General features: G+C 33.0%; 1 protein-coding gene, 1 long non-coding RNA gene and 1 pseudogene across 3 annotated transcripts; all 3 read right to left on the bottom strand.

The window, feature by feature from the left end:
- Positions 1 to 13,273: 13,273 nt before the first annotated feature.
- Positions 13,274 to 14,992, bottom strand: LOC149168017 (alcohol dehydrogenase class-P-like). Its single transcript, XM_089430669.1, has 7 exons — positions 14,965 to 14,992; positions 14,798 to 14,880; positions 14,521 to 14,602; positions 14,355 to 14,425; positions 14,068 to 14,163; positions 13,760 to 13,921; positions 13,274 to 13,572 (listed from the first exon to the last, which is right to left on the bottom strand). Exons 1-7 carry the CDS (start codon positions 14,990 to 14,992, stop codon positions 13,453 to 13,455), a joined length of 642 nt encoding a protein of 213 aa, XP_089286795.1. The 3' UTR covers positions 13,274 to 13,452.
- A 1,134-nt stretch (positions 14,993 to 16,126) lies between these two features.
- LOC149168016 (uncharacterized) lies at positions 16,127 to 16,813 on the bottom strand. The gene is made up of 2 exons (XR_016260592.1): positions 16,717 to 16,813; positions 16,127 to 16,468 (listed from the first exon to the last, which is right to left on the bottom strand). It is a non-coding gene; the product is annotated as an uncharacterized LOC149168016 (long non-coding RNA).
- Positions 16,814 to 17,047: 234 nt separating this feature from the next.
- On the bottom strand, positions 17,048 to 17,776 carry LOC149168015 (uncharacterized; annotated as a pseudogene). Its single transcript, XR_016260987.1, has 2 exons — positions 17,582 to 17,776; positions 17,048 to 17,447 (listed from the first exon to the last, which is right to left on the bottom strand). The product of XR_016260987.1 is annotated as an uncharacterized LOC149168015 (transcript).
- Between the last annotated feature and the right edge of the window lie 5,002 nt (positions 17,777 to 22,778).

The raw sequence follows: 22,778 nt of genomic DNA, 5'->3' as shown, positions 1-22,778 counted from the left end.
CTTGAGCATTATCTGTAACTATTTTCCTTGGACAGTCAAATCTAGAAAAAATGTTTTATTCAATGAATTGTATCACCACTGTGTCAGATACATTCTTAACAGGAATTGCTTCTACCTACTTTATGAATTAATCAGTGGTTGTTAATATCCATATGTGTTTATTACTAGAAGGAGTAACTATTTCACTAATGAAATCCAATCCCCGTTGTAAGAAAGGAGCTTCTACTGAAACCAGAACAAGGGGAAGTGTTGCTAACCTTTGTTTTCCTGCAAATATCTGACAAGGGATATAACTCCTCACCTTTGCTCCAACCTGTGCAAACAATTTTGGCCAATAGAAACCTGCTCTTAATATTTTATATGCTTTATTTCAAGGCATAATGCCCTCCACAAACGCCTTCATGAAATTGATCAATTACTCCATCTATTTCACTTTCAGTCAAACATAGTAAGAGGATATTTAAGGGATCCTTCCAATACAGGTTTTCATTTACTATGTAGTACTTCATGGCCTTGAGTTTGAGGGATCTACATTGATTCTTTGTGAATTCAAGAGGGTACTCAAAATCACGTAGAAAATGCACTATGTCTTTATACCAATCTGATAGTAAAAACTTTTCATCAATGTGTAGGAAGAGGAATAGGAACTAAACTGGAAGAAGGTTCTTGTGGATTCTTCTCTGCTAAATCTGAAAATGTTCTTGTGGATTCTTCTCACCTGAAATCTAAGAAGGTTCTTGTGGATTCTTCTCACCTGAAATCTGAGAAGGTTCTTGTGGATTCTTCTCACTTGAAATTTGCATTATAGTATTAATACCAAGTATTTTGCAGTTTGATTCTGCCAACAGCTTAGCTAAACCATGTCCTTTCACCAACTTTGTAGGTCTGATGTCTAAATCAAACTCAAGTATCTTAGCAATCCATCTCCCCCTCTTTCCATCTGTATCAAGTTGAGTCAACATTATCTTTACTGCATTGTTAGGCACATAAGCAATTATAGGAGAATGTAAAACATAAATCCTAAATGCTTTCAAATCTTGTACCAAGGCATAAGCTTGTTTTTCTATGATTTCATATTTTAGTTCAGCATCTCTCATAACCTTACTAAAGAAAGCAATTGGCTGCTCATGTTGATCATCATTTCTCTGTAATAAAACTGTTTCTATGGTAGTATCTAAGGTGAAGGAGAAAATACTAAAAAAAATTGAATAATATGGGCTGGAAAGCACTGGAGCTTCTGAAATTTCCTTTTTGATCTATGAGAAAGAGTATCTAGCTTGGATAGTCCATTTAACTTCATTATCTTTCTTGAGCATATCAGTAATATCTTTAACAATTTCAGCATAATTAGGTATGAACCTCCTTAAAAAAATTATCTTCCCTAAGAATGATTGAATTTATTTCTTATTTCTAGGAAAACTGATTAATTGAATCGTTGAAACTCTCTTAGGATCAATTATAACTCCTTTTGAAATTATGTGTCCCAACAATCTTCCTTCCCTCATTGCAAAAAGTGACTTTTTAGGATTAAGAGAAATCCCAAATTTTTTGCATCTCTCAAAAAATTTCCTCAAGTGTTTGATGTGTTTAGCATCAGAGTCAAAAAATATTGTCAAATCATCAAGGTAAATGACTATGAATTTATTTACCTTACCAACAAATGCCAGATCCATTTCCCTTTGAAATGTTGCTCCAACATTGATTAGACCAAATGGCATCTTGGCATACATGAAAGTACCCCACGGAGTTGTGAATGTTGTCTTTTCTCTGTCTTCTTGACTAACCAAAATCTGGTTGTATCCAGAAAAACCATCCAACATTGAAATCCTATCAAAACTTGATACTCTTTGAAGCAATTGATCCATTTTTGGTAATGGATAATTATCTTTCAAGGACAATTTGTTCAAGTTTCTAAAATTGACACATAGTCTTATTTCTCCATTTTTCTTCCTAACAGGTACCAGGTTAGTTATCCATTCAGAATATCTTAAGGGAACAATTATTTTAGCATCCAAAAAATTTCTTACTTCTTTCTCAATAATAAGCAATAGGATTTGGTTAATCCTTCTTAATTTTTGTTGAAATGGCTTAGCTCTCGGTTTAAGAGGAATTTTGTGCTCAATAATAGTTCTGTCATAGATTTTCAATTCTTCATATGACCATGAAAATACATCTCTATATTGCTTAAAGAAATTGACACATTTTTATTTTATGTGTTGAGGCAAACTGGTTGGTATTTTGAGATAGTCGATTTTTCTGTAGTGCCAATATTACAATCTTGTACATCTTCTTGTTATGAACTTAGAAATGAAGTTTTTGATACATCATTCTGATCAAAAAGTTTTTCAATGGGAAATAATCCCTTTGGAATATAATTATTAGATAATTGAATGATATCATGATCAACAATTTTCTGTTTAAATTTCAAATCTAAGTCACCATCATTTGATTTGATTTCATCATTGTTTTCTTCTTCAACATGTAAACCAGAAAATTCATCAATGGCCTGTAAGAAATTCTTCAACTGCTCATCATATTCAAAGACTTTCCAGTGTCTTAAATTATCTGGGATGGAAGGTTTATACTTTACTTCAATCTGGTAATGTAATTGCAAAGGATCGGGTATTTTAAAAGAACTTGCAGAAATTGCCAAAGAACTTAAAAATAGTTTTTCACACAGTCCCATACTTCATTCCTATAAGCTCTGAGTCTAGGATGATTTGTTTGATAGATATTCCTAATATGTTTTACAATTAATTCTGAATCACCATATACTACTAGGTTTTGTACTTTCAAACTTTTAGCTAATTCTAATCCTAAAATTAAAGCCTCATATTTTGCCACATTATTTGTGACTTTAAAATCCAATTTGAAGGATTGGGTTATGTTTTTATTTTCACGGGAAATGAGTACAATTCCTGTGCGAGCTCAATCCTTAGAAAATGCTCCATCAAAATACATTTTCCAAATATCATTATATGAAAACTGAGGTATATTAACAGTATCTTCAATTCTGGTTTGAGGATTAGAGAGATCACTTGCAGCCAAAGTAAAGCATCCAAAATCTTGATCAATAGCATATATAGGATGATTTATTGCTTGATTAGCTTTACAGACAATATTTATGAATCTTACTTCTCTGTACAGCCTTAAATGTTCACCTCCATAAACTGGGATTGTAGCATAGGACATATCCATCTGTAAGCTTCCTCCAAGCTTAGCACAACAAGATCTTGACAACAACATGCCAAATTTTGGGGGAATGTTTGTAACAACTATATCCAATACTATGCTTTTCACAGGGATTTGAGCAAGTGTAACAACTAAATCTTTGATTAATCCCAAGCAAGGTACTTTATTTGAATCAAATGTGTATAAATCATGATATGGTCTGGTAATTTGCAACTAAAGTTGGTCCATGATAACTTTAGGCATCAGATTATGGGAAGCACCAGAATATAGCATACATTTGTAACATAGAAAATCATGAAATTTTAATGTAACATAGAAAGGTGGCACACTTTCATCAATCATATTTGAACTAGGCCCAAAAACAATTGAATGCTTCTCATCCTGTAGGCTAATGACATCCCCTTCAACATCTACACTTGAAGATTGTATCCATTTGGAGACTTGTTGTTTATAACTTGAATTTATGGAAAGTTCAGATAAGGGAATAGGAATTTTTACCCTTTCTAATTCTCTTTCAACATTAAAACCAGTTGGAACAGGTTTTTTAGTAGAAGATTGTTCTTGTAACTAATTTTGTGGTTGGATAGATGGTATTTCAGCAACTTTCACTTGAGGCTCATCAAAGGTAACCTTTTTTACAGGTCTACCAGGACCTTGTCTAGGTCTTAGGTCATATATTTTATTTAGTTCAACAATGAGAAACTTAGAAAAAACTTGAAATTTGGAAAGTTGGTAGGACTCTTGGTTTTGAGCCAGAGGTTGGTCCTGACTGATTGGGACAATACAATTTTGAGATTATGGATCTTCAAAATAATTGATATCATTTGTAACAACAGAGATAGGTTCTTCAGGGTCTTGATGATCAATCATTAATGGAGGTTGAATTTGCTGATCATTTTTTGGTCTTTGCAAACTTTGAGGTTGGAAATGTCTTCTATATTGAACTGGAGCTCTATTTACAACCTGTTGGGTTACTCTAGGTTCAGTTTCCCTTCTTGAAATTTGATTAGACATATTTCTTAATAAAGAGTTTACTTCAACTTTTTTTTTATTCTTCTTTGGTCTTTAATGATGAAGTACTTTCCTCTCTAGATTTGAGTTTCCTTTCATCTTTTTCCGCCTTTTCTTTCAATTTACTAGATGTTGACATGTTAGCTTCCACCTCAATTACATTGGTTTACATGTCTATTAAGGTTTCATATTTTCTCTCTCTAAGAATTACAGTAAAATCATCATCAAATGCTTTATAAAATTGTACTTTAGTTGCAGTGATTAGGGGTTTACAATCTCGTGGCATCTTGTTAGAAATCTTATTGAATCTTTTCATAAAGTCTGCAATAGGTTCACCAACGTTTCTTCTCAAATCTTCAAATTATGTTAAATAGTAAACATGATCCTTTTTAATTCCCCATTGATTCTTGAAGATGTTGGTTAATTCAACCCATGAATTTATAGAATTTGCTTGTAATTTTCTAAACCATATCCTGACATTTCCCTCTAATGATTGAACAAATAATCTTGTATAAACATCCTCATGTTCAATGTTCATATTGTCTACAAAATCAAGAAATGCAGCGAAATGATCTTCTGCAGATGGCCCTATTTCTCCATTGAATTTGGGGAAATGTTTCAAATTCCTTTCGGGAAAATCATGAAGTTGTGCAGCTGGTGGAAGTACCAATGTTTCATACTGAGATGTTACAATTGGCCTAAATCTAGCCATTTGGTGTTGTAATAGAACTATTTGTTTAGGAGAGACAACTTTGCTTGAAGATGGTTGGGATGGAGGTTTAGGTTTCTTGAAAAATTGATGATGAACAACTATTTTTTGAACTTCAGGTATGATTTTCTCTTGATCTTCAAAGGCTAGAGGATTTTTATAAATGCTAAGTTCCTCTTTAGGCTTGGTAGAAATTGAAGGATAAGTATGTATGACAGAGGAAATGAAATCAACTAGTTTCAATTCGAGTAATTGAAGTTCAGGATCTGCTTCAGTGTCATATGGTTCTGAATGGGAAGCAAAAAACTCGGAAGACTCAAGATGATGAATTAGAAATGCATATTGAATATCTACTCCTTTAGAAAGGAATTCTAAAACTTTAGGTGGAATGTCTGATAATTCATTGGGTATTGGGATTAATTCAAAAGGCTCAATTTGTGAGGGTGTCTCAGGTGGAAGAGAAGAAGAAGTGGAAGCTTCTAATCTACATCTGGTTGATGTAATTTGAAAAAGTCTCTCTGGATCTGATAAAGGAGAGAAAAGATATGGATCTGAATGAGATCTGGAATGCCTGCGTGAAGCCAGATTTAACCAGTGAAGTCGACATGTGAAATATTTTAGCCTGTTGACCTCTTATTCACCATTAAGAGGCAAGTCTGACCATTGTCCCAGGGGAAAACTTCAAATTTTGATCCCCGGAAACATCACCAATCTAACGTTGTATCTTTGTAGATAGAATGTATTAAACTTTTAACACTTGTAAAATCTAAATATTTCTGAGAAGTTCAAAGGGTTGATTTTCATTCATAATAGCATAAATATTTTAGTTGAGTTTGAAAGTGAAAAATAAGAATATATGTGATAATAAAACATCCATATTGAATATTTAATTAATCAAATACAGTTGATGTGTGCAGAAGAATTCTACAGCCAAACAATATATGTTCAAGAGATGACAAAAGGCAACAATTAAAAGATGTAGAGGAACTAACTTAAACAAATTGTTTAGTTAATTAATCTCCATAATGATTATAACTTTGCAGTGGGCTGTCAGGGAGATTGATACTCAATCTAGCCTTACCCTAACTCCTATGTTACCTTGAACATATGTAGAAATAGATTATGAAAAACATAAATGAATAAACAAGAAAAACTCACATGAACACAAAAGTTGTTAAGAATGAAGCCAGAATCCTTTGATTATCTTCAGAAATATTTCAGAGTAGTACAATAGTGTCACTGGATCATCACAAGGGTTCAACCCTTCTTTATTCGAATTACAAAATACTTATAGAGTGTAATTCAAAAATATCTAGATCTAAAAAATAATTCTTTTACAAAATACAATATTATCCAAAATTGATTTGGATATTACAAAATAGAACACAAAAATAGCTTTTCTAAACTGATTTGAGTAATCAGCACACAATTTGAGGGTGTTGTTTGATGACTGTTTCTTTAAACTGAATTCTCTGCTTTATGTTCTTGTTATCCTTCTTTATGCTGCTTTCACTACAACCAGTTGCTAAAATTCTGCATTCTATTTTACTCGATGAGTTCGAGTAATTTATCCCATCTTTTGTCATCTGGAATAGAAAATTTTGTTACTTTTCTATATGCCTAATCCACCTCTGTATAATTCTCAAAGGTTGGCCTAGTAATGAAAAAATGAATTTCATGTTGGATAAATAGGTTATATTCTAGGCCTTCAATGAATGTTTTACCACTGATTACCCCTTTAACTTTAGCAAACTTTGTTCTATCTGTTGCTTTCTCATACAATATGTGCTGATAATTTTCTAGTGGAATCAATTGGCCACTAGAATCTCTTAGATATGGAAGTCCTTTCTAGAGTAAAACATTAAACTTTAAATTATTTTTTCACCTATACTTCTAAGTTTTGACATTTATTTTCTAACAGTAACTTTAAGTTCCTTTTTGTCACAAATCTTCTTACTTATAGGATTGTATTAGTATTGTCTTCAATTCTAAATTCCTCTAATTCTTCTTTTGTTTTATAATTCAGTACTTTGATTATTTTGGTTGCTTCTCCTAGCTTGTGATCTAAGTCTTCTTTGATTTCTGTAATGGTTGCCTTTGACCTTGTCACCAGTTCCTCCTGTTCAAAAATGATTTCAATAGATGTCTAGAGTTCAGTTATGGTTGAATTTATATCAATCCATATTTTTTCTTTTTCTTCAAATAATGTTTGTGCAATCAATGATTCATTTTCATATTTTTCAAGTTTCTTGGTTAATCTGAAGTTTTTATGTACTTCGGTAAGATATGCATTATCAACCTTTATTTTGTTGTCCTGGGTCTTATCCAATTGAGCTCTAAGCTTCTCAACCTTTATATCTTATAATGACAGGTCTCCCATAGCTTTTGATAATTGCTCTGCTAGATTCTGACTAGTAGACTTTGTTTTTGTTGTTGACACTGTTGTTGTAGATGTCCCTGCTCCAATGTTGATTTGAAGTTCTCTTTCCTTGATTAATTTTTCCATCTCTGCCTCCATTTTCTGAATCTACACATTTTGTTCCATAATCATTCGAAGCATGTTTCCTTTTCTTTCTTCAGTTGGCCTAATTCTTGTGCTTGGGGATGTTCAGTTGTTGGTAATTTCAGTGATTTCCTTAGTGTCTGAATGTCTGCATTTATGCTTTTAATTATTTCTTCAGTTGCCTTTACATCTTTAGGATTCAATCCTAACTTTAAAACCAGATCTTATAGTCCCTTAATATTGGTATCCTTAGCTAGAGAAGACATATTTTCTAGCTTCACTGAGAGTGAATATTGTTCAGAGATGCTTGTATCTTGGATGTTACCAAAGCAGAACTTGTCAAGGATGTGTAGATCATTTCTCCTGCGTGCTTGTGAAGATCAATTTGATCTATAGGATGTATTTGTTTAGTATCAAATGAAAATAAAGAGGTTTTGTAATCTTCTGCACTCTTAGGTAGAGCGACCTTTCATTCTAAAAATTCTAATTGGAATTGTCCTCTTTCACTATCTAAGGCGGAAATTAACTTATTCTAAGTTGTGGAAGACTGTTTCCAGAAATCCGCATATGTCGAAGTTTTTAATGCCTCATTTTTCTTCTTCATCTCTAAGAATTTTGAAAAAATACTTTGTTGTCTTGAAGAAGAAGGAGAAGAAGGAGAATCTATGGTGGTTTCTTCAATTTGTTGTAATGAAAATGTAGATTCTCCTAAAAGTATGATTGTGGTAGGTTCTTCATAAGTTTGAACTTTTGAGGACTCTTCTTCAACATTTATGGTATTTCTTCTCTTAAACACTTTGAATGTTGCCTTTTGTAACTCTGACCCTGTTGGAGATAAACTTTCTCTTGGTATTTTCAATTATTTTTTTGTCATCCTTGGAGTTTCCAATGTTGTTTGACTGGAAACTAGCTCTCAACTTCCTGTAGTGTGTTATCTTCCCATTTGTCTTTGTTAGCATATTGTTCAATCTTAGGTTTTGTAAGGGGCGCATATGGTGTGTACTTCTTCCCAAATGTCATTAATGTTATTACTCCTAATGGATCATATGACCAACTAAAACTTAATCTAAAATTCGTCTGACTCAACAAATCATTGACTTCTTTTTCTACAACTCTAGTCTTGACTATGAATGGGCCAACTTATGCCTTTAGTTTAAATTGATATTTTTGCTTCCTAGAAACAAAATGAACATCATCCATGTTCGTCATCTACCTGATTTGTTCTAGTGCAAAAATCCTCATGGGGAGGAACACTGGTAGTTTGAAAGGTGGAGGCTCGTAATCATAGATTCTAATCTCTGTAAAATTCTGGTATAGATACTAGTCTCCAACTTTAGATTGCTCACTCAAATGTAGAATCCTTTTGATCTTTGTGGAAACTCTAGGAACTACATCACTACTTAACAAACAGATTGCCATATATAAAAATTGATTGACAAAGTCACTGAAAAAAGAATTCTTTGGAAGTTTTCCTCACTAATGAGGTCCAATGAATCATTTGTTGTGGTTTTCCTTCAACATTCAATTTATGTAGAAGAAACTTGAACCTTTCTGACTGATGATATAAAAATAAGTAAACCAAAATTGACTAGTTCTTGAAGGACGCTTCAACCCTGAACTTTAGGAACATATCATGAATTGCATCTGAAAAAAAAAAAAAAATAATAATAATAATAATAATAATAATAATAAAAATAAATAAAAATAAATAAATAAATAATAAAATAAAATAAAATAAATAAAAATAAAAATAAAAATAAATAAATAAATAAAAATAAAAATAAAAAAATAAATAAAAAATAAAAAAATAAAAAATAAATAAATAAATAAATACAAATAAAATAAAACAAAATAAATAAATAAAATAAAATAGATAAATAAATAAATGAATAAAAATAAAAAATAAAATAAAAATAAAAAATAAAAATAAAAAATAATTAAAAAAAAAAAAAAAAAAAAATTAAATTAAAAAAATTAAAAAAATAAAATAAAAATAAATAAATAAATAAATAATAATAAATAATAAATAATAAATAAAATAAAATAAATAATAAATAAAAATAAATAAAAATAAAAAATAAAAAAAAATTAAAATTAAAATAAAAAATAAAAAATTAAAATTAAAATTAAAATTAAAATTAAAATTAAAAAATTAAAATTAAAATTAAAAAAAAAAAAAAAAACAAAAAAAAAAAAAATTAAAAAATTAAAAATTAAAAATTAAAAATTAAAAAAAATAAAAAAATAAAAATAAAAATAAAAAATAAAATAAAAAATAAAATAAAAAATAAAATAAAATTAAAATTAAAATAAAAAATAAAAAAAAAATAAAAAAATTGAACATAATTGAAGGTTTTTTACAAGAAGAAAACACTGATAAAAACCCTAAAATAAATTCATCTACCCACTGATCATTGGGATATCCTAATAGACAATAGACCATGGAAATAACCTGCCTAGACATCTCAGGAAACATTGCAGAGGGATAAGGTGGGTTTGTCCTGGGTAATTTAGAATTTTTTGGTAGAAAAGACTCAAAGATATGCACTCTCTTTGAAAAAGAAAGTCTCTGGTAAATCTCCATAAGGGCATTAGTGGAAAAAGGGTGAAGGGAGTTCTAAGGGTTTAACTATAGGGCCTGAAAAATTGACTCAGAGGTTATGTAGAAAAGAGTCTCATTATTTTGAGCAATTACAACTCTATGACTGGGAAGGTATCGATAGGTGACAAATTTTGGAAAATGATGTGTTTGAGGGAAAGAAAATTGAGGGAGTAAGGATTCCCAGAAAGATAATTTTTGGTTTGCGTCTTCATATTTCTAAAATGCCATATTGTGAAGCTCATACAAGTCGAATTCACAATTGGTTTCAGTAATTTTGAAATGGGTGTCGATAAGGGGAATATCATCTAAATTGATCACATGGGGTAACAGAGGATTGTCTACATATACTTTAGATTTTCCTTTATGGCTGGCCATTTCGGAAAAATAAAAAGTACTGAGAACAATTGAAAATTTACCCAGGACTAACGATGATTGGAAGCTACTATTTTCTGAAATCTGCATGGATATCATTCTAGAAGCTCTGTTTGTAAGTGGAATTGTAAAATAATTTGGTTTGGCGGTGATAACAACTTTTAATAAGGAAATCATAATGGTTTTTTGTCGGAATAATTGTTAATGGCACGAAGGATTTAATGCATTTGAACGTTGGTGAGAGAAATATATGATATAATGGTCACCTGATAAATCTGGCGGGAGAGATAGTCATGGCTAAATATAGCGAAAGGTTGGCGGAAAGTGAGAATGGCAAGAATAAGGGTGGAGTAAGATAAGCGGTTTGTGAGGGGGGGTGGCAGTTTGTGGTTTCATGTGGGGAGGTGCCGCAATGCATGAGGAGCGGACATGTAACAAAAGTGGGATCGAGGGAAACCACTTTGTGGACCACCCCTCCATTAACTCTCGGAAAAGTGGGGGGTCCCCCAATTCACTTTGCATTATTGATCTTAGCACGCTTGATCGTAGCTGTCAGAAGCTGCATAAAAATTAAGTCTTCGGTGGGCGACAATCACATCAACATTTATTACAATATTTAATTGAAAAAAACAATTATGTAAATTGCCAAATAAAAACATAAAGAGCGGCATTTCAATGTGCTCTCTTATTCCAGGGGTAAAAATATTTTTCTTTTCTTTTTTTCTTTTTTTTTTTTTTCTTTTTTTCTTTTTTTCCATTTTTTCCTTATTTTTTTTTTCTCTTTTCCCTTTTTTTTTGAAAATAAAAGGAAATTTACAAACTATTGTAAGGGTAAAAATAAGTTACAATAGGACCCATTAAGTGGATTAATATGATTTTGTTGTGTTTGAAATTATCGATCAATGTTATACATGGCCAAGCTTGCTCTTATACATGTTATTAGGCATGTAATTGAATTATCTTTATTGTATTTCTAGCTTGAACCAATGTTTGAAATTTTGGTTGAATGAAGGTTCCATTCCTATACAAATCTGTGTTCTAAGTAACACTATGAATCAATGGAAGTCTAGGATAAGTCTTAGAAACTCATAAAAGTTTCTACGTCTTAAGAAGTTGTTGATCGGGGAAAATGTCCTCACCAACATTTGGGGAAATCCACCAAGTCAAGGCTTGTAACTTAGATCTATATCTATTGAAGTGGTGGCTCCGATAAGTATTGTGGGACTAGTTATCCTTTCACAACAAGTGTATAACTAGCAATTGTCCCAAAAGGTACAAAGAGAGGCCGATAGGATTATTAATTTGGAATTGTAAAATTTAGTAGCAAATATTGCAGAGGGAAATCCCATGATATTACAGAATGAAATCCCATCCTATTACAAGTAAAACTGAGAAATTTCATATACCACAATACAAGTAAAACTGAAACCAATCTTGTAGAGTGAAATACCATCATATTACAAAATGAAATCTCATTATATAGGATTTATTAGGGTCATTACAGAGAAAATTAACATAAGTGGAGAGCTGATTCAGAAGGTATGACATGGACTCTGTAGAGTGAATCCCATCATATTACAGAATGAAATAGAAGTCTAAAGGATTTATCAGAGACATTACAAAGAACGCTATCACAGTGGAGAGCTGCTTCACAAGGCAGGACATGGATTCTGCTTATTCACCACAGAAACTCTTGTTGTTGAAGATGAGAAGCAGCACAAAAGTAAGTCATTCCACAATTACTACAAACTTACAACAATATTAACATCCTGCAAATATTCTAATCTATGAGGAGCTTTGGGGGCCTATAAATTACAAGAGAATAGCAGAAATTCTTCACTAAACATGTTAGTAGCATACTGATCATCTTGGCGGTTGGAGACAGAACTGGTGTTGAAGCTCTCTTTCCTCACAAACCCAGTAGGGGCTTTCTTGTCATAATTCTAAGTACAAAATTTGACTGTCATTTTCTGCATCTTTCTATTTATATACATTGTTTGAACTCCTGTACAAAATTTCCCACAGAAGAGAAACAAAAGATATTACAATCGTATTGTAAGAGAAACAAAATATATTACAATCATATTGTAAGAGAAATGATCTGGCTACTAACAAATGAAAACCAACATGAAATGATGATTCAAGCACTACAAAGCTAAATCCTAGTTTTCAAAATACATTCTGTATTAACTACATGTGGGCATCAGACTGTCCTTGTACAGTGACTTAAGCTATTTGGCTAGCAAGAAATGAAAAGAATTCAAAACAAAGATGTTATTCCTAATCAAGTTTGACACAAGAATAGATATGCATATTAAGGGACACAGCCACCTTTAAAGGAAAAGAAACAAATAATACTAAGATCCCCCGATATATATATAACAATAGTGTGGAGTTATTTCAACGAGGCTTGTCAAGGTAATCCCAGCTATTGTGGATCATGAGGCATTACTTTAAGAGACAATTACGAGATCAGTTTCAAAGCAGAGCTGTAGGAGATGGATCAAACAACAGAGCAGAACTTTATGCTTTTTGGTAGATTCTGAAAATAGCAATAGAGAAAGGTTTAAATTGTCTATAGGTGATAAGAGATTCCAAACACATTGCAGAGAGGTCAAATGGAAATTTCAATCAGGAAAATTTGCAGCTGGCCCATCATTGGACAGAATCAGAGAAGCAAGGAAAAATTCCATGTCATTATCTTTTCAGCATGTCTGCAAGGGATAAATATGAAGGCTGATATATTGTTCAAGTAAGCACTGAGGATGCAGAACAGATGGATGGAGATGATTGAATACCCCATCTGGACCTTCTCATTCAATCTATTTCTAATCAAGCTATTATAGTAATGACCTTTTGGATGGTTGTTTTGGAAGCAGCAGTGTCAAAACTTAAACATCATACTTACCCTAAAATTATTATAACTGTTTACATGCTTTCCAGGACTTTAATTGCATACCATAGTTACACATAAAAGCCACGACATTAATCACATAACAGTTTGAAATAGTTCAGCATGCCTTCATAACATTGGAGATATTCCAACTGTGTTCATATTTGTCACTAATCCTGGATGACTTTAATTACAGTTCTCAGACCCTCTCCTTTAAGCATGTGATCAAATGCCTTGTTGATGTCAGCAAAAGAAACCTTGTCTGTAACAAATTTATCCAGTTCAAGCTCCTGCAAATTTAACAATCAAGGAAGGAAAGATTAAAACCGTAATTATAACTCTAATTAGATATGATAAGCATAGATTGCTCCCGTCATGGTACGGACAAAAAAAAAAACAACTGGGAAATATGACCACACAGTATTATCTACAATTATGGTTTGAATAAGTTGTTACAACTATGTTATGAAGTCTTACCCCATTCAAATACATCTCTACAAGGCCTGGCAAATCAGTACGAGGCTTATAATTTCCAAAGAAGGTTCCTTTCAACGTTTTCTCGCTCAGAAAGTTTACAGGATTCGTTTTAAAGACTGCGTCTGAACGAGGGACCCCTGTTAAAACGGCTACACCCCAACCCTGCAAAAACAAAACTCTGATATCAAACATATGCATTGCCTGCATTTTCTTAATTAAATCGAAGCAATCAGTTTAAACTTTAAAGCTACAGCTTAGAATTGAAATGATTGATGTATCTTAAACCAAAGGAAACCAAGAGCTAGTACATCATGGCAGCATTCCAAAGCTTGAACCATGGCCTCAATACTCCCTGTGCATTCGACGCTGCAGTCCACCCCTCCATCAGTTTTTTCCGCAATTACCTGTAAACATTTTTTATAAGTGTTTGGAAATTAAGAGTCTACACTGCTTTGAATGGATGGTGAATGAGTGCACTCCATGCGAAAACTTAAAATCTCCCCCACCTAAGTACTAAAGTACCACACTAGTCAAAAGCAACCAATACTCTGATCTGGGAGAGAGTTTGATGATCATTTTGGGCAGCTCAACGTACCTGTTGAATAGGTTTTTCGTACTCTTTAGGGTTTATAAATTCCGTTACTCCAAATTGTTTTGCTGAGAAAGGAAAGATTACAAGAAAGGGTTAAAAAGGCAATTCTACAAGTCAACATATCAACATATGTACACAGATTTTCCAATAATGGAAGTGGGAAATATACAATTATTTCGTTCATATCTCTCATTATTGAAATCGATTCCAATTATTCGAGCAACTCCTGCAATTCTTGCACCTTCACAAGCCTGCGTAGTTAAACTCGGGTCAGAAGGCTAACATATAATTAAACTCTACCCTCATCATATTGGTCCCAATGAAAATGCAGGTAGGGGAAGTGAACAGAATAGTCCCTAGAAAAAGGTTTGAGGACTTTAAAACTGCAACATATACTAATATGCATACAGTGGAACATAAAGAGGGCACTTGTTATTAGTACTTACAGCAAGCCCAACAGCCCCCAGGCCAAATACTGCTACTATCGAACCCTTCTTGGATTTGCCTGCGTTCAAAGTAGCACCCATCCCTGATTCCACAACAGAGAAGAATTTTACACAACAATTCCAATCAAAGAAACCATTATGAATGATTTTATAATTATTAACAGTACAGCGAGCAAAAGTCCTCGCAATTGACATGCCCACTTTGTAAAACACTATACATTGTCAACGAGGTCAATTATTTCATTTCTTCAGTCAAACTTAATATATTATCATCTCAAAATTACTTATAAAATCTTCTACAATTCAGGAAAGTAGTTTTTGCATAAATGGCAGGCTGCATCCAGACTTGGAGTCGCTCTGCATTGAGTAAATTCTGTTTTGATAGGAGATCCAAGGGCAATATAGGCCTTGCGGGGCAGGGGGTGTTTAGAGATGAGCATGGTAACATTCCAAGGAGGTTAGACAAGTTTAAAATAATCAATATTTAATTTAGAAAACACTTGAAAGTAAGTTGAAACCTTTAAAACTTAATGCATTTAACTCACAGTTTAATTAGTGTATCTGATGCAACAATAACCCTTTACTAACCCTCCAGTTCAATTGATTTACAGTTAATTTTGCAGAACCACAGTGTTAAGCTTACTAATCTCTTTCGCTAACAATTAAACATTAGATTACAGAAGTGCACTTCAGCATAGCAGATCCAGTTTAGTGAGAAAAAGAAAAAGGAAATGAAATAACCGCCACATTTAGCGGATTAGTAAAATCACCCAATCATATTAAACAAGAATGGAGCAAAAGCAGTCCATATTTTAGTGTAATAAAAGAAATTACAATACATTCCATATTTTAGTGTAATAAAAGAAATTACAATACATTACATATTTTAGTGTAATAAAAGAAATTACAATACTTGAGACACTGCACACAAGCAGCTGGTAACTTGAAACTCCAAGATAATGTAAAACTTATCCATCTATGGGCTGGTTCATCATCATGGATAACATGAGAATGAGGAACTTGTCCATTTATGGCACCTCAGTCTAACACAAGCTGGGTTTCTCATCTAATACTGTAGGATGAAGAATAATAGAAAAAAAATTTAGTATTAATGCCCATTGTGTTTAACAAATTCTTCTTAGTCAAAGCTTTGAACGCCTAAATTACACTTATATTCACGCTGATACAATTGTTATCGATGTCTGAAAATCATGTCCATTCGATATATAATACTGTGATTTACGAAAGCCTACACAGTGAATACCATCAATTGTTCAAACAGTAAACCTCGAGAAGGAAATTCCTCTAAAATGCATTTGAACACTGTAAAATAAAATATATGAATATGTATCTTCCATTATTATATGTTTAATCAACGGTTACTGAAGTGAGTATCTTTCAGCGGCTCCTATGGTACCACTCTTTGTGTATCCTTGTCTGCGTGGAAGCTCTCCCCAATTCCGATATCCTTTCCAAAAACTTTATATACTGTGTCTTCGCATATTCCTCTAGTAAGATGAAGTCCATAATTTTAAGAGCAGGAGTGCTCTAAAGCAAGCAACCTACCACGGCGATTTCCCTATCATCTAATTGAACTAAATCTACCCCTAAGAATTGAAGATTAATCAACGGAATGCTTAAGCGTGCTGGTACTGGATCTCTGGCTAGCTCCTGCATTAAATTAGAAAGCATATCAGTCAACTCTGCCCTAGATGAGATTTTAGCCCTAGCCTTTGCTGATGCACACCAACGATGCACATAAATAAAGAGCGGGTCAGTTTGCCCACGATGCACATAAATACACAACACAGCTTTGGACTCCATATTGTCATCATACCATGGGAAGCAAGGCTTTAACATTATACATGCATAATGAGAATAAGAGTAAGAAGAAATTAGCATAAAAATGAATTCCTTACCCGAATAGACATGCAACGAACCTCCAAACGATCGAGATTGGGAAGTCTCTCGAGTAGCTTGTAGAAAGGAACCAACATCTTTTCAAGCGATGGCCAAAGTCCAATGTCAAATTCCTTCAAAGATTCGAAACTCCCCACTATCCCAAGAAACCTCTCTGCCGATAAATCGTTTGCTTCCTCTTGCCACAAAAACATTGACATTTTGATCAAATTAGTGCCAAGCTGCATTTTAAGTTGAGATACCGCATATGAAAACTCATGAAGCAACACCCCATAAATAACCGCCACATTTAGCGGATTAGTAAAATCACCCAATCATATTAAACAAGAATGGAGCAAAAGCAGTCCGAAAGACTTAGTATAGCATTCACAGAGCCAAAAAATTGTGAAGATTACAGAGTGTCTGTCAAAAATCAGAAAGATTGCCAAATACCTAAAACAAATAGTAATAGAAAAATCAAATAGCAGCCAAAAATAAACCCTTCGGATCTGCCAGGCACGACATCGTCATCTAACGTAAATCCGATGCTCAAATTCCATCTATTATACAAATCCAGGCCCTTTCTTTCGTCTCTGTCAAGAAACTGATAGTCTCTGTCAAGAAACGGATAACGGATCTCCAGCAGCTCAGAAAAGATTGTAAGGGAAGGCGTCCAGGGGATGGATGAGGTAGGTCAAAGCCAGCGCCAGGAACATGAGCACTTATGCTATCCCTTGGTCGATGGCGGTGCCTGCAACATCAAGATAATTTCCTTCAATCCTGTTATAAATCCCGTGACGAATCCCCTAATGAACCGAACCGAACAGAACTTTAATGTCGGAAAAAGCAGAAAAAAAAAAAAAGAATAAAAGACCGAGATCTTACCGTCGGACGAGGGAGCAGGAGCGGGAGCCTCTGCATTGGCAGAAGGTGCGAAGAGATTAATCAACAGGAAGGCGACAGAGAGCATCAGCACCGTCACGGAGACAGACGAGAAGGCCATCTCTGCTGAAGAATAACAAGAAATGTCGATGTCGGCAAACAAGAAAATCAAGAGAGGAAGAAAAGAGGAGCTGCAGCAACGAACCTCAGAGAACAGACCTCTAAACCCTATCGAATGCAGAGGGAGGAGTGAGTTTGTGCAGACAGGTGTATGCACCTGGACTTGGGATTGTGCTGCACCCAAGTGGTGTACTGGAACTCCGGCGTAAAATGGGTAACAACTGACTGTAAAATCGGCTGCAGAAACCACTCCGCCAGGTGTCAGCGTGATAATCAAGCCTGAACAAATACGAAGCAAATTGCCCATTCCGCCAGGTGTCAGCATGAGGAACAAAGAGACGACGAAAGTCTCTTTCAAAGGAAGGCCTATCGGCCTAATAAAGGGATAAATGAAAGATAAGCTATTTACTCTAAGTTATGAATTGCATAACTATTACTCTAATATAATATAAAATGTTAACTTACTAACTTAATTGAGTTGACATGTTTTTATAATTTTCCAATATTACTTAGTAATATAGATCAATAAGTAAAATTGGAAGTGAACCTCTTAAATGATAAAAGTAATTGTGATTAAATAGTTAATCAAAACTAGCTTTTAATGACAACAGACATGTAAAACTCAATGAGTCATTCAGAACTTCATATTGCTTTCATCAGTAACTTCAATAGTGAAAAATACCAAGTCTAATTCAATATACAGGAATGAATGAAATAAACAATTTCTTTTGAAAAACAAAGACAAAAGAAATCCAGAATAATAGTACCCAAGAAGAATTATGTTATGCCTTCTCCATAAATGCTTGATGGTTCCAAATTAAAATAAAAGATCGCTTACAAAAATTAGTGCACATATAAGTGTCTTTTTTGAATTCAAATCATAACCCCGATCTCATAATCGAGATGGGTATTTATACATTTGAAATAATAACAATCTTTCACTAGTTTTCAACTAAAACTACATAGACATAAATACAAACAATAAATCAATCTCCAACAGATATCTTGGCCTAACTTAGAAGATCTCAGAAACTAAATCTGAAACCTATTCCAACAAACTTTGAATAATTTGAAAGGTTGTTTCCAACAGAATCCCTAAATAGCTTTATCAACAGCCCCTGTTCTTTTTAAGCACTGAAGTATTTCAACTATCTGATTAAAATCAGAAGTCCAAGATTTTCCAGAATCGGCCCCCTAGATTATCCCCACAATGATAATAAAACAAAACAATAAGTGCTTTATTATAAATAACACAAATCTTAACAAATCACAAAGTAAACCATAATAAAACCCTGAAACCTTAAAACAGTGACCGCACAGACCTTATAACAATGATCAAACCATAGTGTGACCAGTGGAAAACATGGATAGGTATCGGAGGTTTTATGAATCACAGGTTTAAAATAGTCACAACATGATATACACTACAAACTTAGGATATAGCGGACACGAAATAACATTAAAATGTAATGATAAATCACATCGGATCCGCATATCATATTAGCAATCGAAGATTAAGCATTATTAGAGGTGTTATTTTGAAGTTTTGATCTGGGTGAACACGATTTAATAATTAAATCATGTCATAAAACAAAATCGATTCCATGTATCGGAGCTTTGAGAAAATCGGAGATTATGTGATATCGCACATCGGAGATAGGAGCAAATCGGAGGTGACACGATATTAGTGATTGGAGGTTTATGTGATATCGACAATCAGAGGTTTATGCGATATCGAATGTCAACAATCATAAGTGAAGTGATATCACAGGTTTTACGTTGTGACACTTAATAAAAAAAATTGATATGTGATTTATCCTAAAGGGTTTTGTTATATGTATTATGCATTATTTACAACAGGTTTCCAAAATAATCTTTTATCACTCTCACAATGTGTTATTTATTAAAAGGCCCGATTTCACTTGGTTGAAATATAAAAGGATTAAATTCATACGATAACCTAAGTCATGGACTTGGGGGCTATTTGATTCAATTATTCTAATTAATGAATAATAAAACAATTTTTTATTGAAAAAATATTAAGGTAAACTGAAAATAAAACCAAGGCAAAATAGGCAAAAATCAAATAACCAATGACCCAAAAGCCAAATGCAAATACAAAAGGGTCCCCATTATTATTATGATAATAATAAAGTTAAAATGGGGGTGTTGTTGTTTTTTACCACAACAATGGCGACACACAGGAAGAACCAGTAATCTCTGAAAATAATGATGAAACTCCAAAGAAAAAGGAATGAAGTTAAATGAATCAAAATGCTAAAATTCAGATTTTTCAATGAAATCTTAGTAAAGGACAGTGAAATTTAATCATTTTGTACATCTCTAGTATTGATAATAAAATAAAAAACATGTTTACAACAGTCATTAATTGATAACAACTTTAACTAAAGAGAAAAAGCTTTTAATTGAGTTTAATAAAAAGATGAACTCTTATTATCACAGGTAGAGCCATTATTGCCAGCAAGCGTCCATAGCCTTGACAGGGTTACCTTTTAACCCAAGGAAAATTCAATATCCCATCTATTATTTTATATTTCAGAGGAAATACAATTTTCATTAAATTACTTTGAAAGCCATTGTCTTAGCTTGGTGACCAGATTTCGACAATGCCATTCACAAGTATTGATAGTAATGAACAAGTCGGCTCGTGATGAGACCTCTTGTCCTACAACAAGTTATTGTAAGCCATTATCTTGGCTTGGTAACGAAATAAGATAATGTCACTATGATCAATGCCCATGATCATGGTAGGTTGGCTCTGTAAGGAGACCCCCTATCTTCCAGGTATATAATAGTTTATTTTACACTCTGATGATTTTAACATAGATGGGGAGACAAATCCTCTCCTTAAGAGATTAGGATGATATAGAAGAGTGATAAAACACTAAACCTTTTCTTTTTCCTTTGCTACTTTAGGAGTTGTTTATGATAAAAGTTTGTTGTAAAACGATATTATCTCTTATGTTATAAATTAGAGATCATCAAAAATGAAAAAGGAAAAACTCATGGAATAAGATCTTCAAATTTGAATCTGAAAAATAACAGTTTTGATAATTAACCAAATATTTTTCCTTTTACCAAAGAATTTCATTAACAGAAAACAAAAATTTACCAAGTGTCAAACCAAAGAGGTGGTAATAAACAAAAATAAACACACTGATATGTACAAATGAGTATTTACATATTTACAATCAATTTCATGAATTTTAAGAAGAAGAAAAATTAGAATTATCCCATTTACAGGAAGGGATTCTAATCTTCCTTGTAAATGTTGAAGTATAAAGGTAGATGGGCCCAGTTTTTCCACAATTTGAAACGGTCCAAGCCAAATTTTTTGAAATTTAGAGTGTTTTCCTTTTTCCTCATGGTCTTTGTCCAATTTCGGCACTAAGTCACCAATATCAAAAGCTTTATGCCCAACTGAGCTTGAATCAAACCATGATTTTACATTTTCCTGATGTTTGGCATAAATGTTAACTTCTTTTTCTCTTTCTTCCTCTAGCTTAATGATTTGTGATAATCGATATTGTAGAGAAGAGAATGGTTGGGCTTCAATTGATTGAACAAGGACTAATGATGGCAAGGAAATATTGGTAGGAATAATAACTTCCTTGCCATAAACCAAATTATAAGGAGATGTCCCTAAAGATGTTTTAAAAGTAATCCTATCAGCCCAAACAACAAAAAGAAGAGCTTTATGCCAATTCTTTTGTTTATCATCAATGGTTCTTTTAATTATTCTTAAGAGATTTTTATTAGTTGATTCAGCTAACCTATTATCTTGTGGATAATAATTAGATGAATATTTAAACTTAAAGCCTCTTTTTAAAGCAAACTCAGTCATAGCATTCCTGAAAAAATATGTAGCATTATCAAACATGAGAGAGTTCAGAAGTCCAAACCTAGTTATGATGTATTTTTTCAATAAAATCAATAATGACCTCAGAATTAACAACCTTGACAGGAATGGCTTCAACCCATTTTGTAAAGTAATCCATTACAGTAATGATATACTTATGTTTCTTAGCAGAGTTTGGAATGATCTCACCTATTACATCAAGGCCCCATTGTTCAAATGGTTGATCAATTGTAATAGGTTGTAAAGGCAAATCAACCTTATTTTCTCTTCTAGTATTAGTTTGACAGACTTTGCAGTTTCGAGCATAGGTGTAAGCATCTTTAAACAGCGTTGGCCAATAGTAACCAGCATGGATAATCTTGTGAGTTGTTGTTTCTGCTCCATAATGACCACCTGCTTGTCCATCGTGAAGATCCTGCAAAACCTTTTCAGACTCAGCTTTTTCCAAACATTTAAGAAGCATAGAATCATAATTTATGCGAAAAAAATATATCATTCAGAAGTTGATATTTATTTTATTTGAGCCTCAAAGCTCTCTTCTTCTTTGGTGACAATTTAGCTGGGGCATGACCATAAGTCAAATAATAAATTAAATCTGAATATTGGGAATTTGAATCAATAAGACATACCTCAGTTGATTGTTCCTCTTTACTTGTGTCTTCTTGAGATGAAATTGAAGGAGAACTTGTTACCAGCTTACAAAATCCTTGGCCTCTTATGATTTTGGCAGGTTTGATTTCCAAATCATATTCTTGTAGTGCAATCACCCAGTTAGCTCTTTTCTCACTGAGATCCTTATGCACTAGCAATTGCCTAACAGCTAGAAATGGCACGATGACAGTAGTATGTACTTTCAAAAAAAATGGCCGAAAATATTTGATTGCTTTGTGCACAACAAATGCTTGTTTCTCAACTTCTGAATAATTTAATTCGGCTCCCTATAAATTAGAACTGCAAAATGCAATCGAAGCCTCTCCATTTTCTTCATTTCTTTCGGTTAGAACTGATACAAATGAATGATGAGAAGCGAAAGTGTATAATACAAATTCTCTTTAAAATCAGGAGAAGAAAGACGAGTATTAATAATGGCATGTTTCTTAGAATCAATTACTGATTTTTCTATTGAACTCCATTTATAAACCGTTTTCTTTTTAATTAAATTTTGTAATGGTGCAATGATTTGTGAAAAATCAGGCACAA

This window comes from Pinus tabuliformis, chromosome 5_1, assembly GCF_031772625.1.
Source record: "Pinus tabuliformis cultivar Carrire ecotype Pingquan chromosome 5_1, CPIR1, whole genome shotgun sequence".
NCBI classification, from domain to species: domain Eukaryota; kingdom Viridiplantae; phylum Streptophyta; class Pinopsida; order Pinales; family Pinaceae; genus Pinus; species Pinus tabuliformis.
Note: the sequence above shows the minus strand (reverse complement) of the source record. Positions and strands in the feature narration are given on the sequence as shown.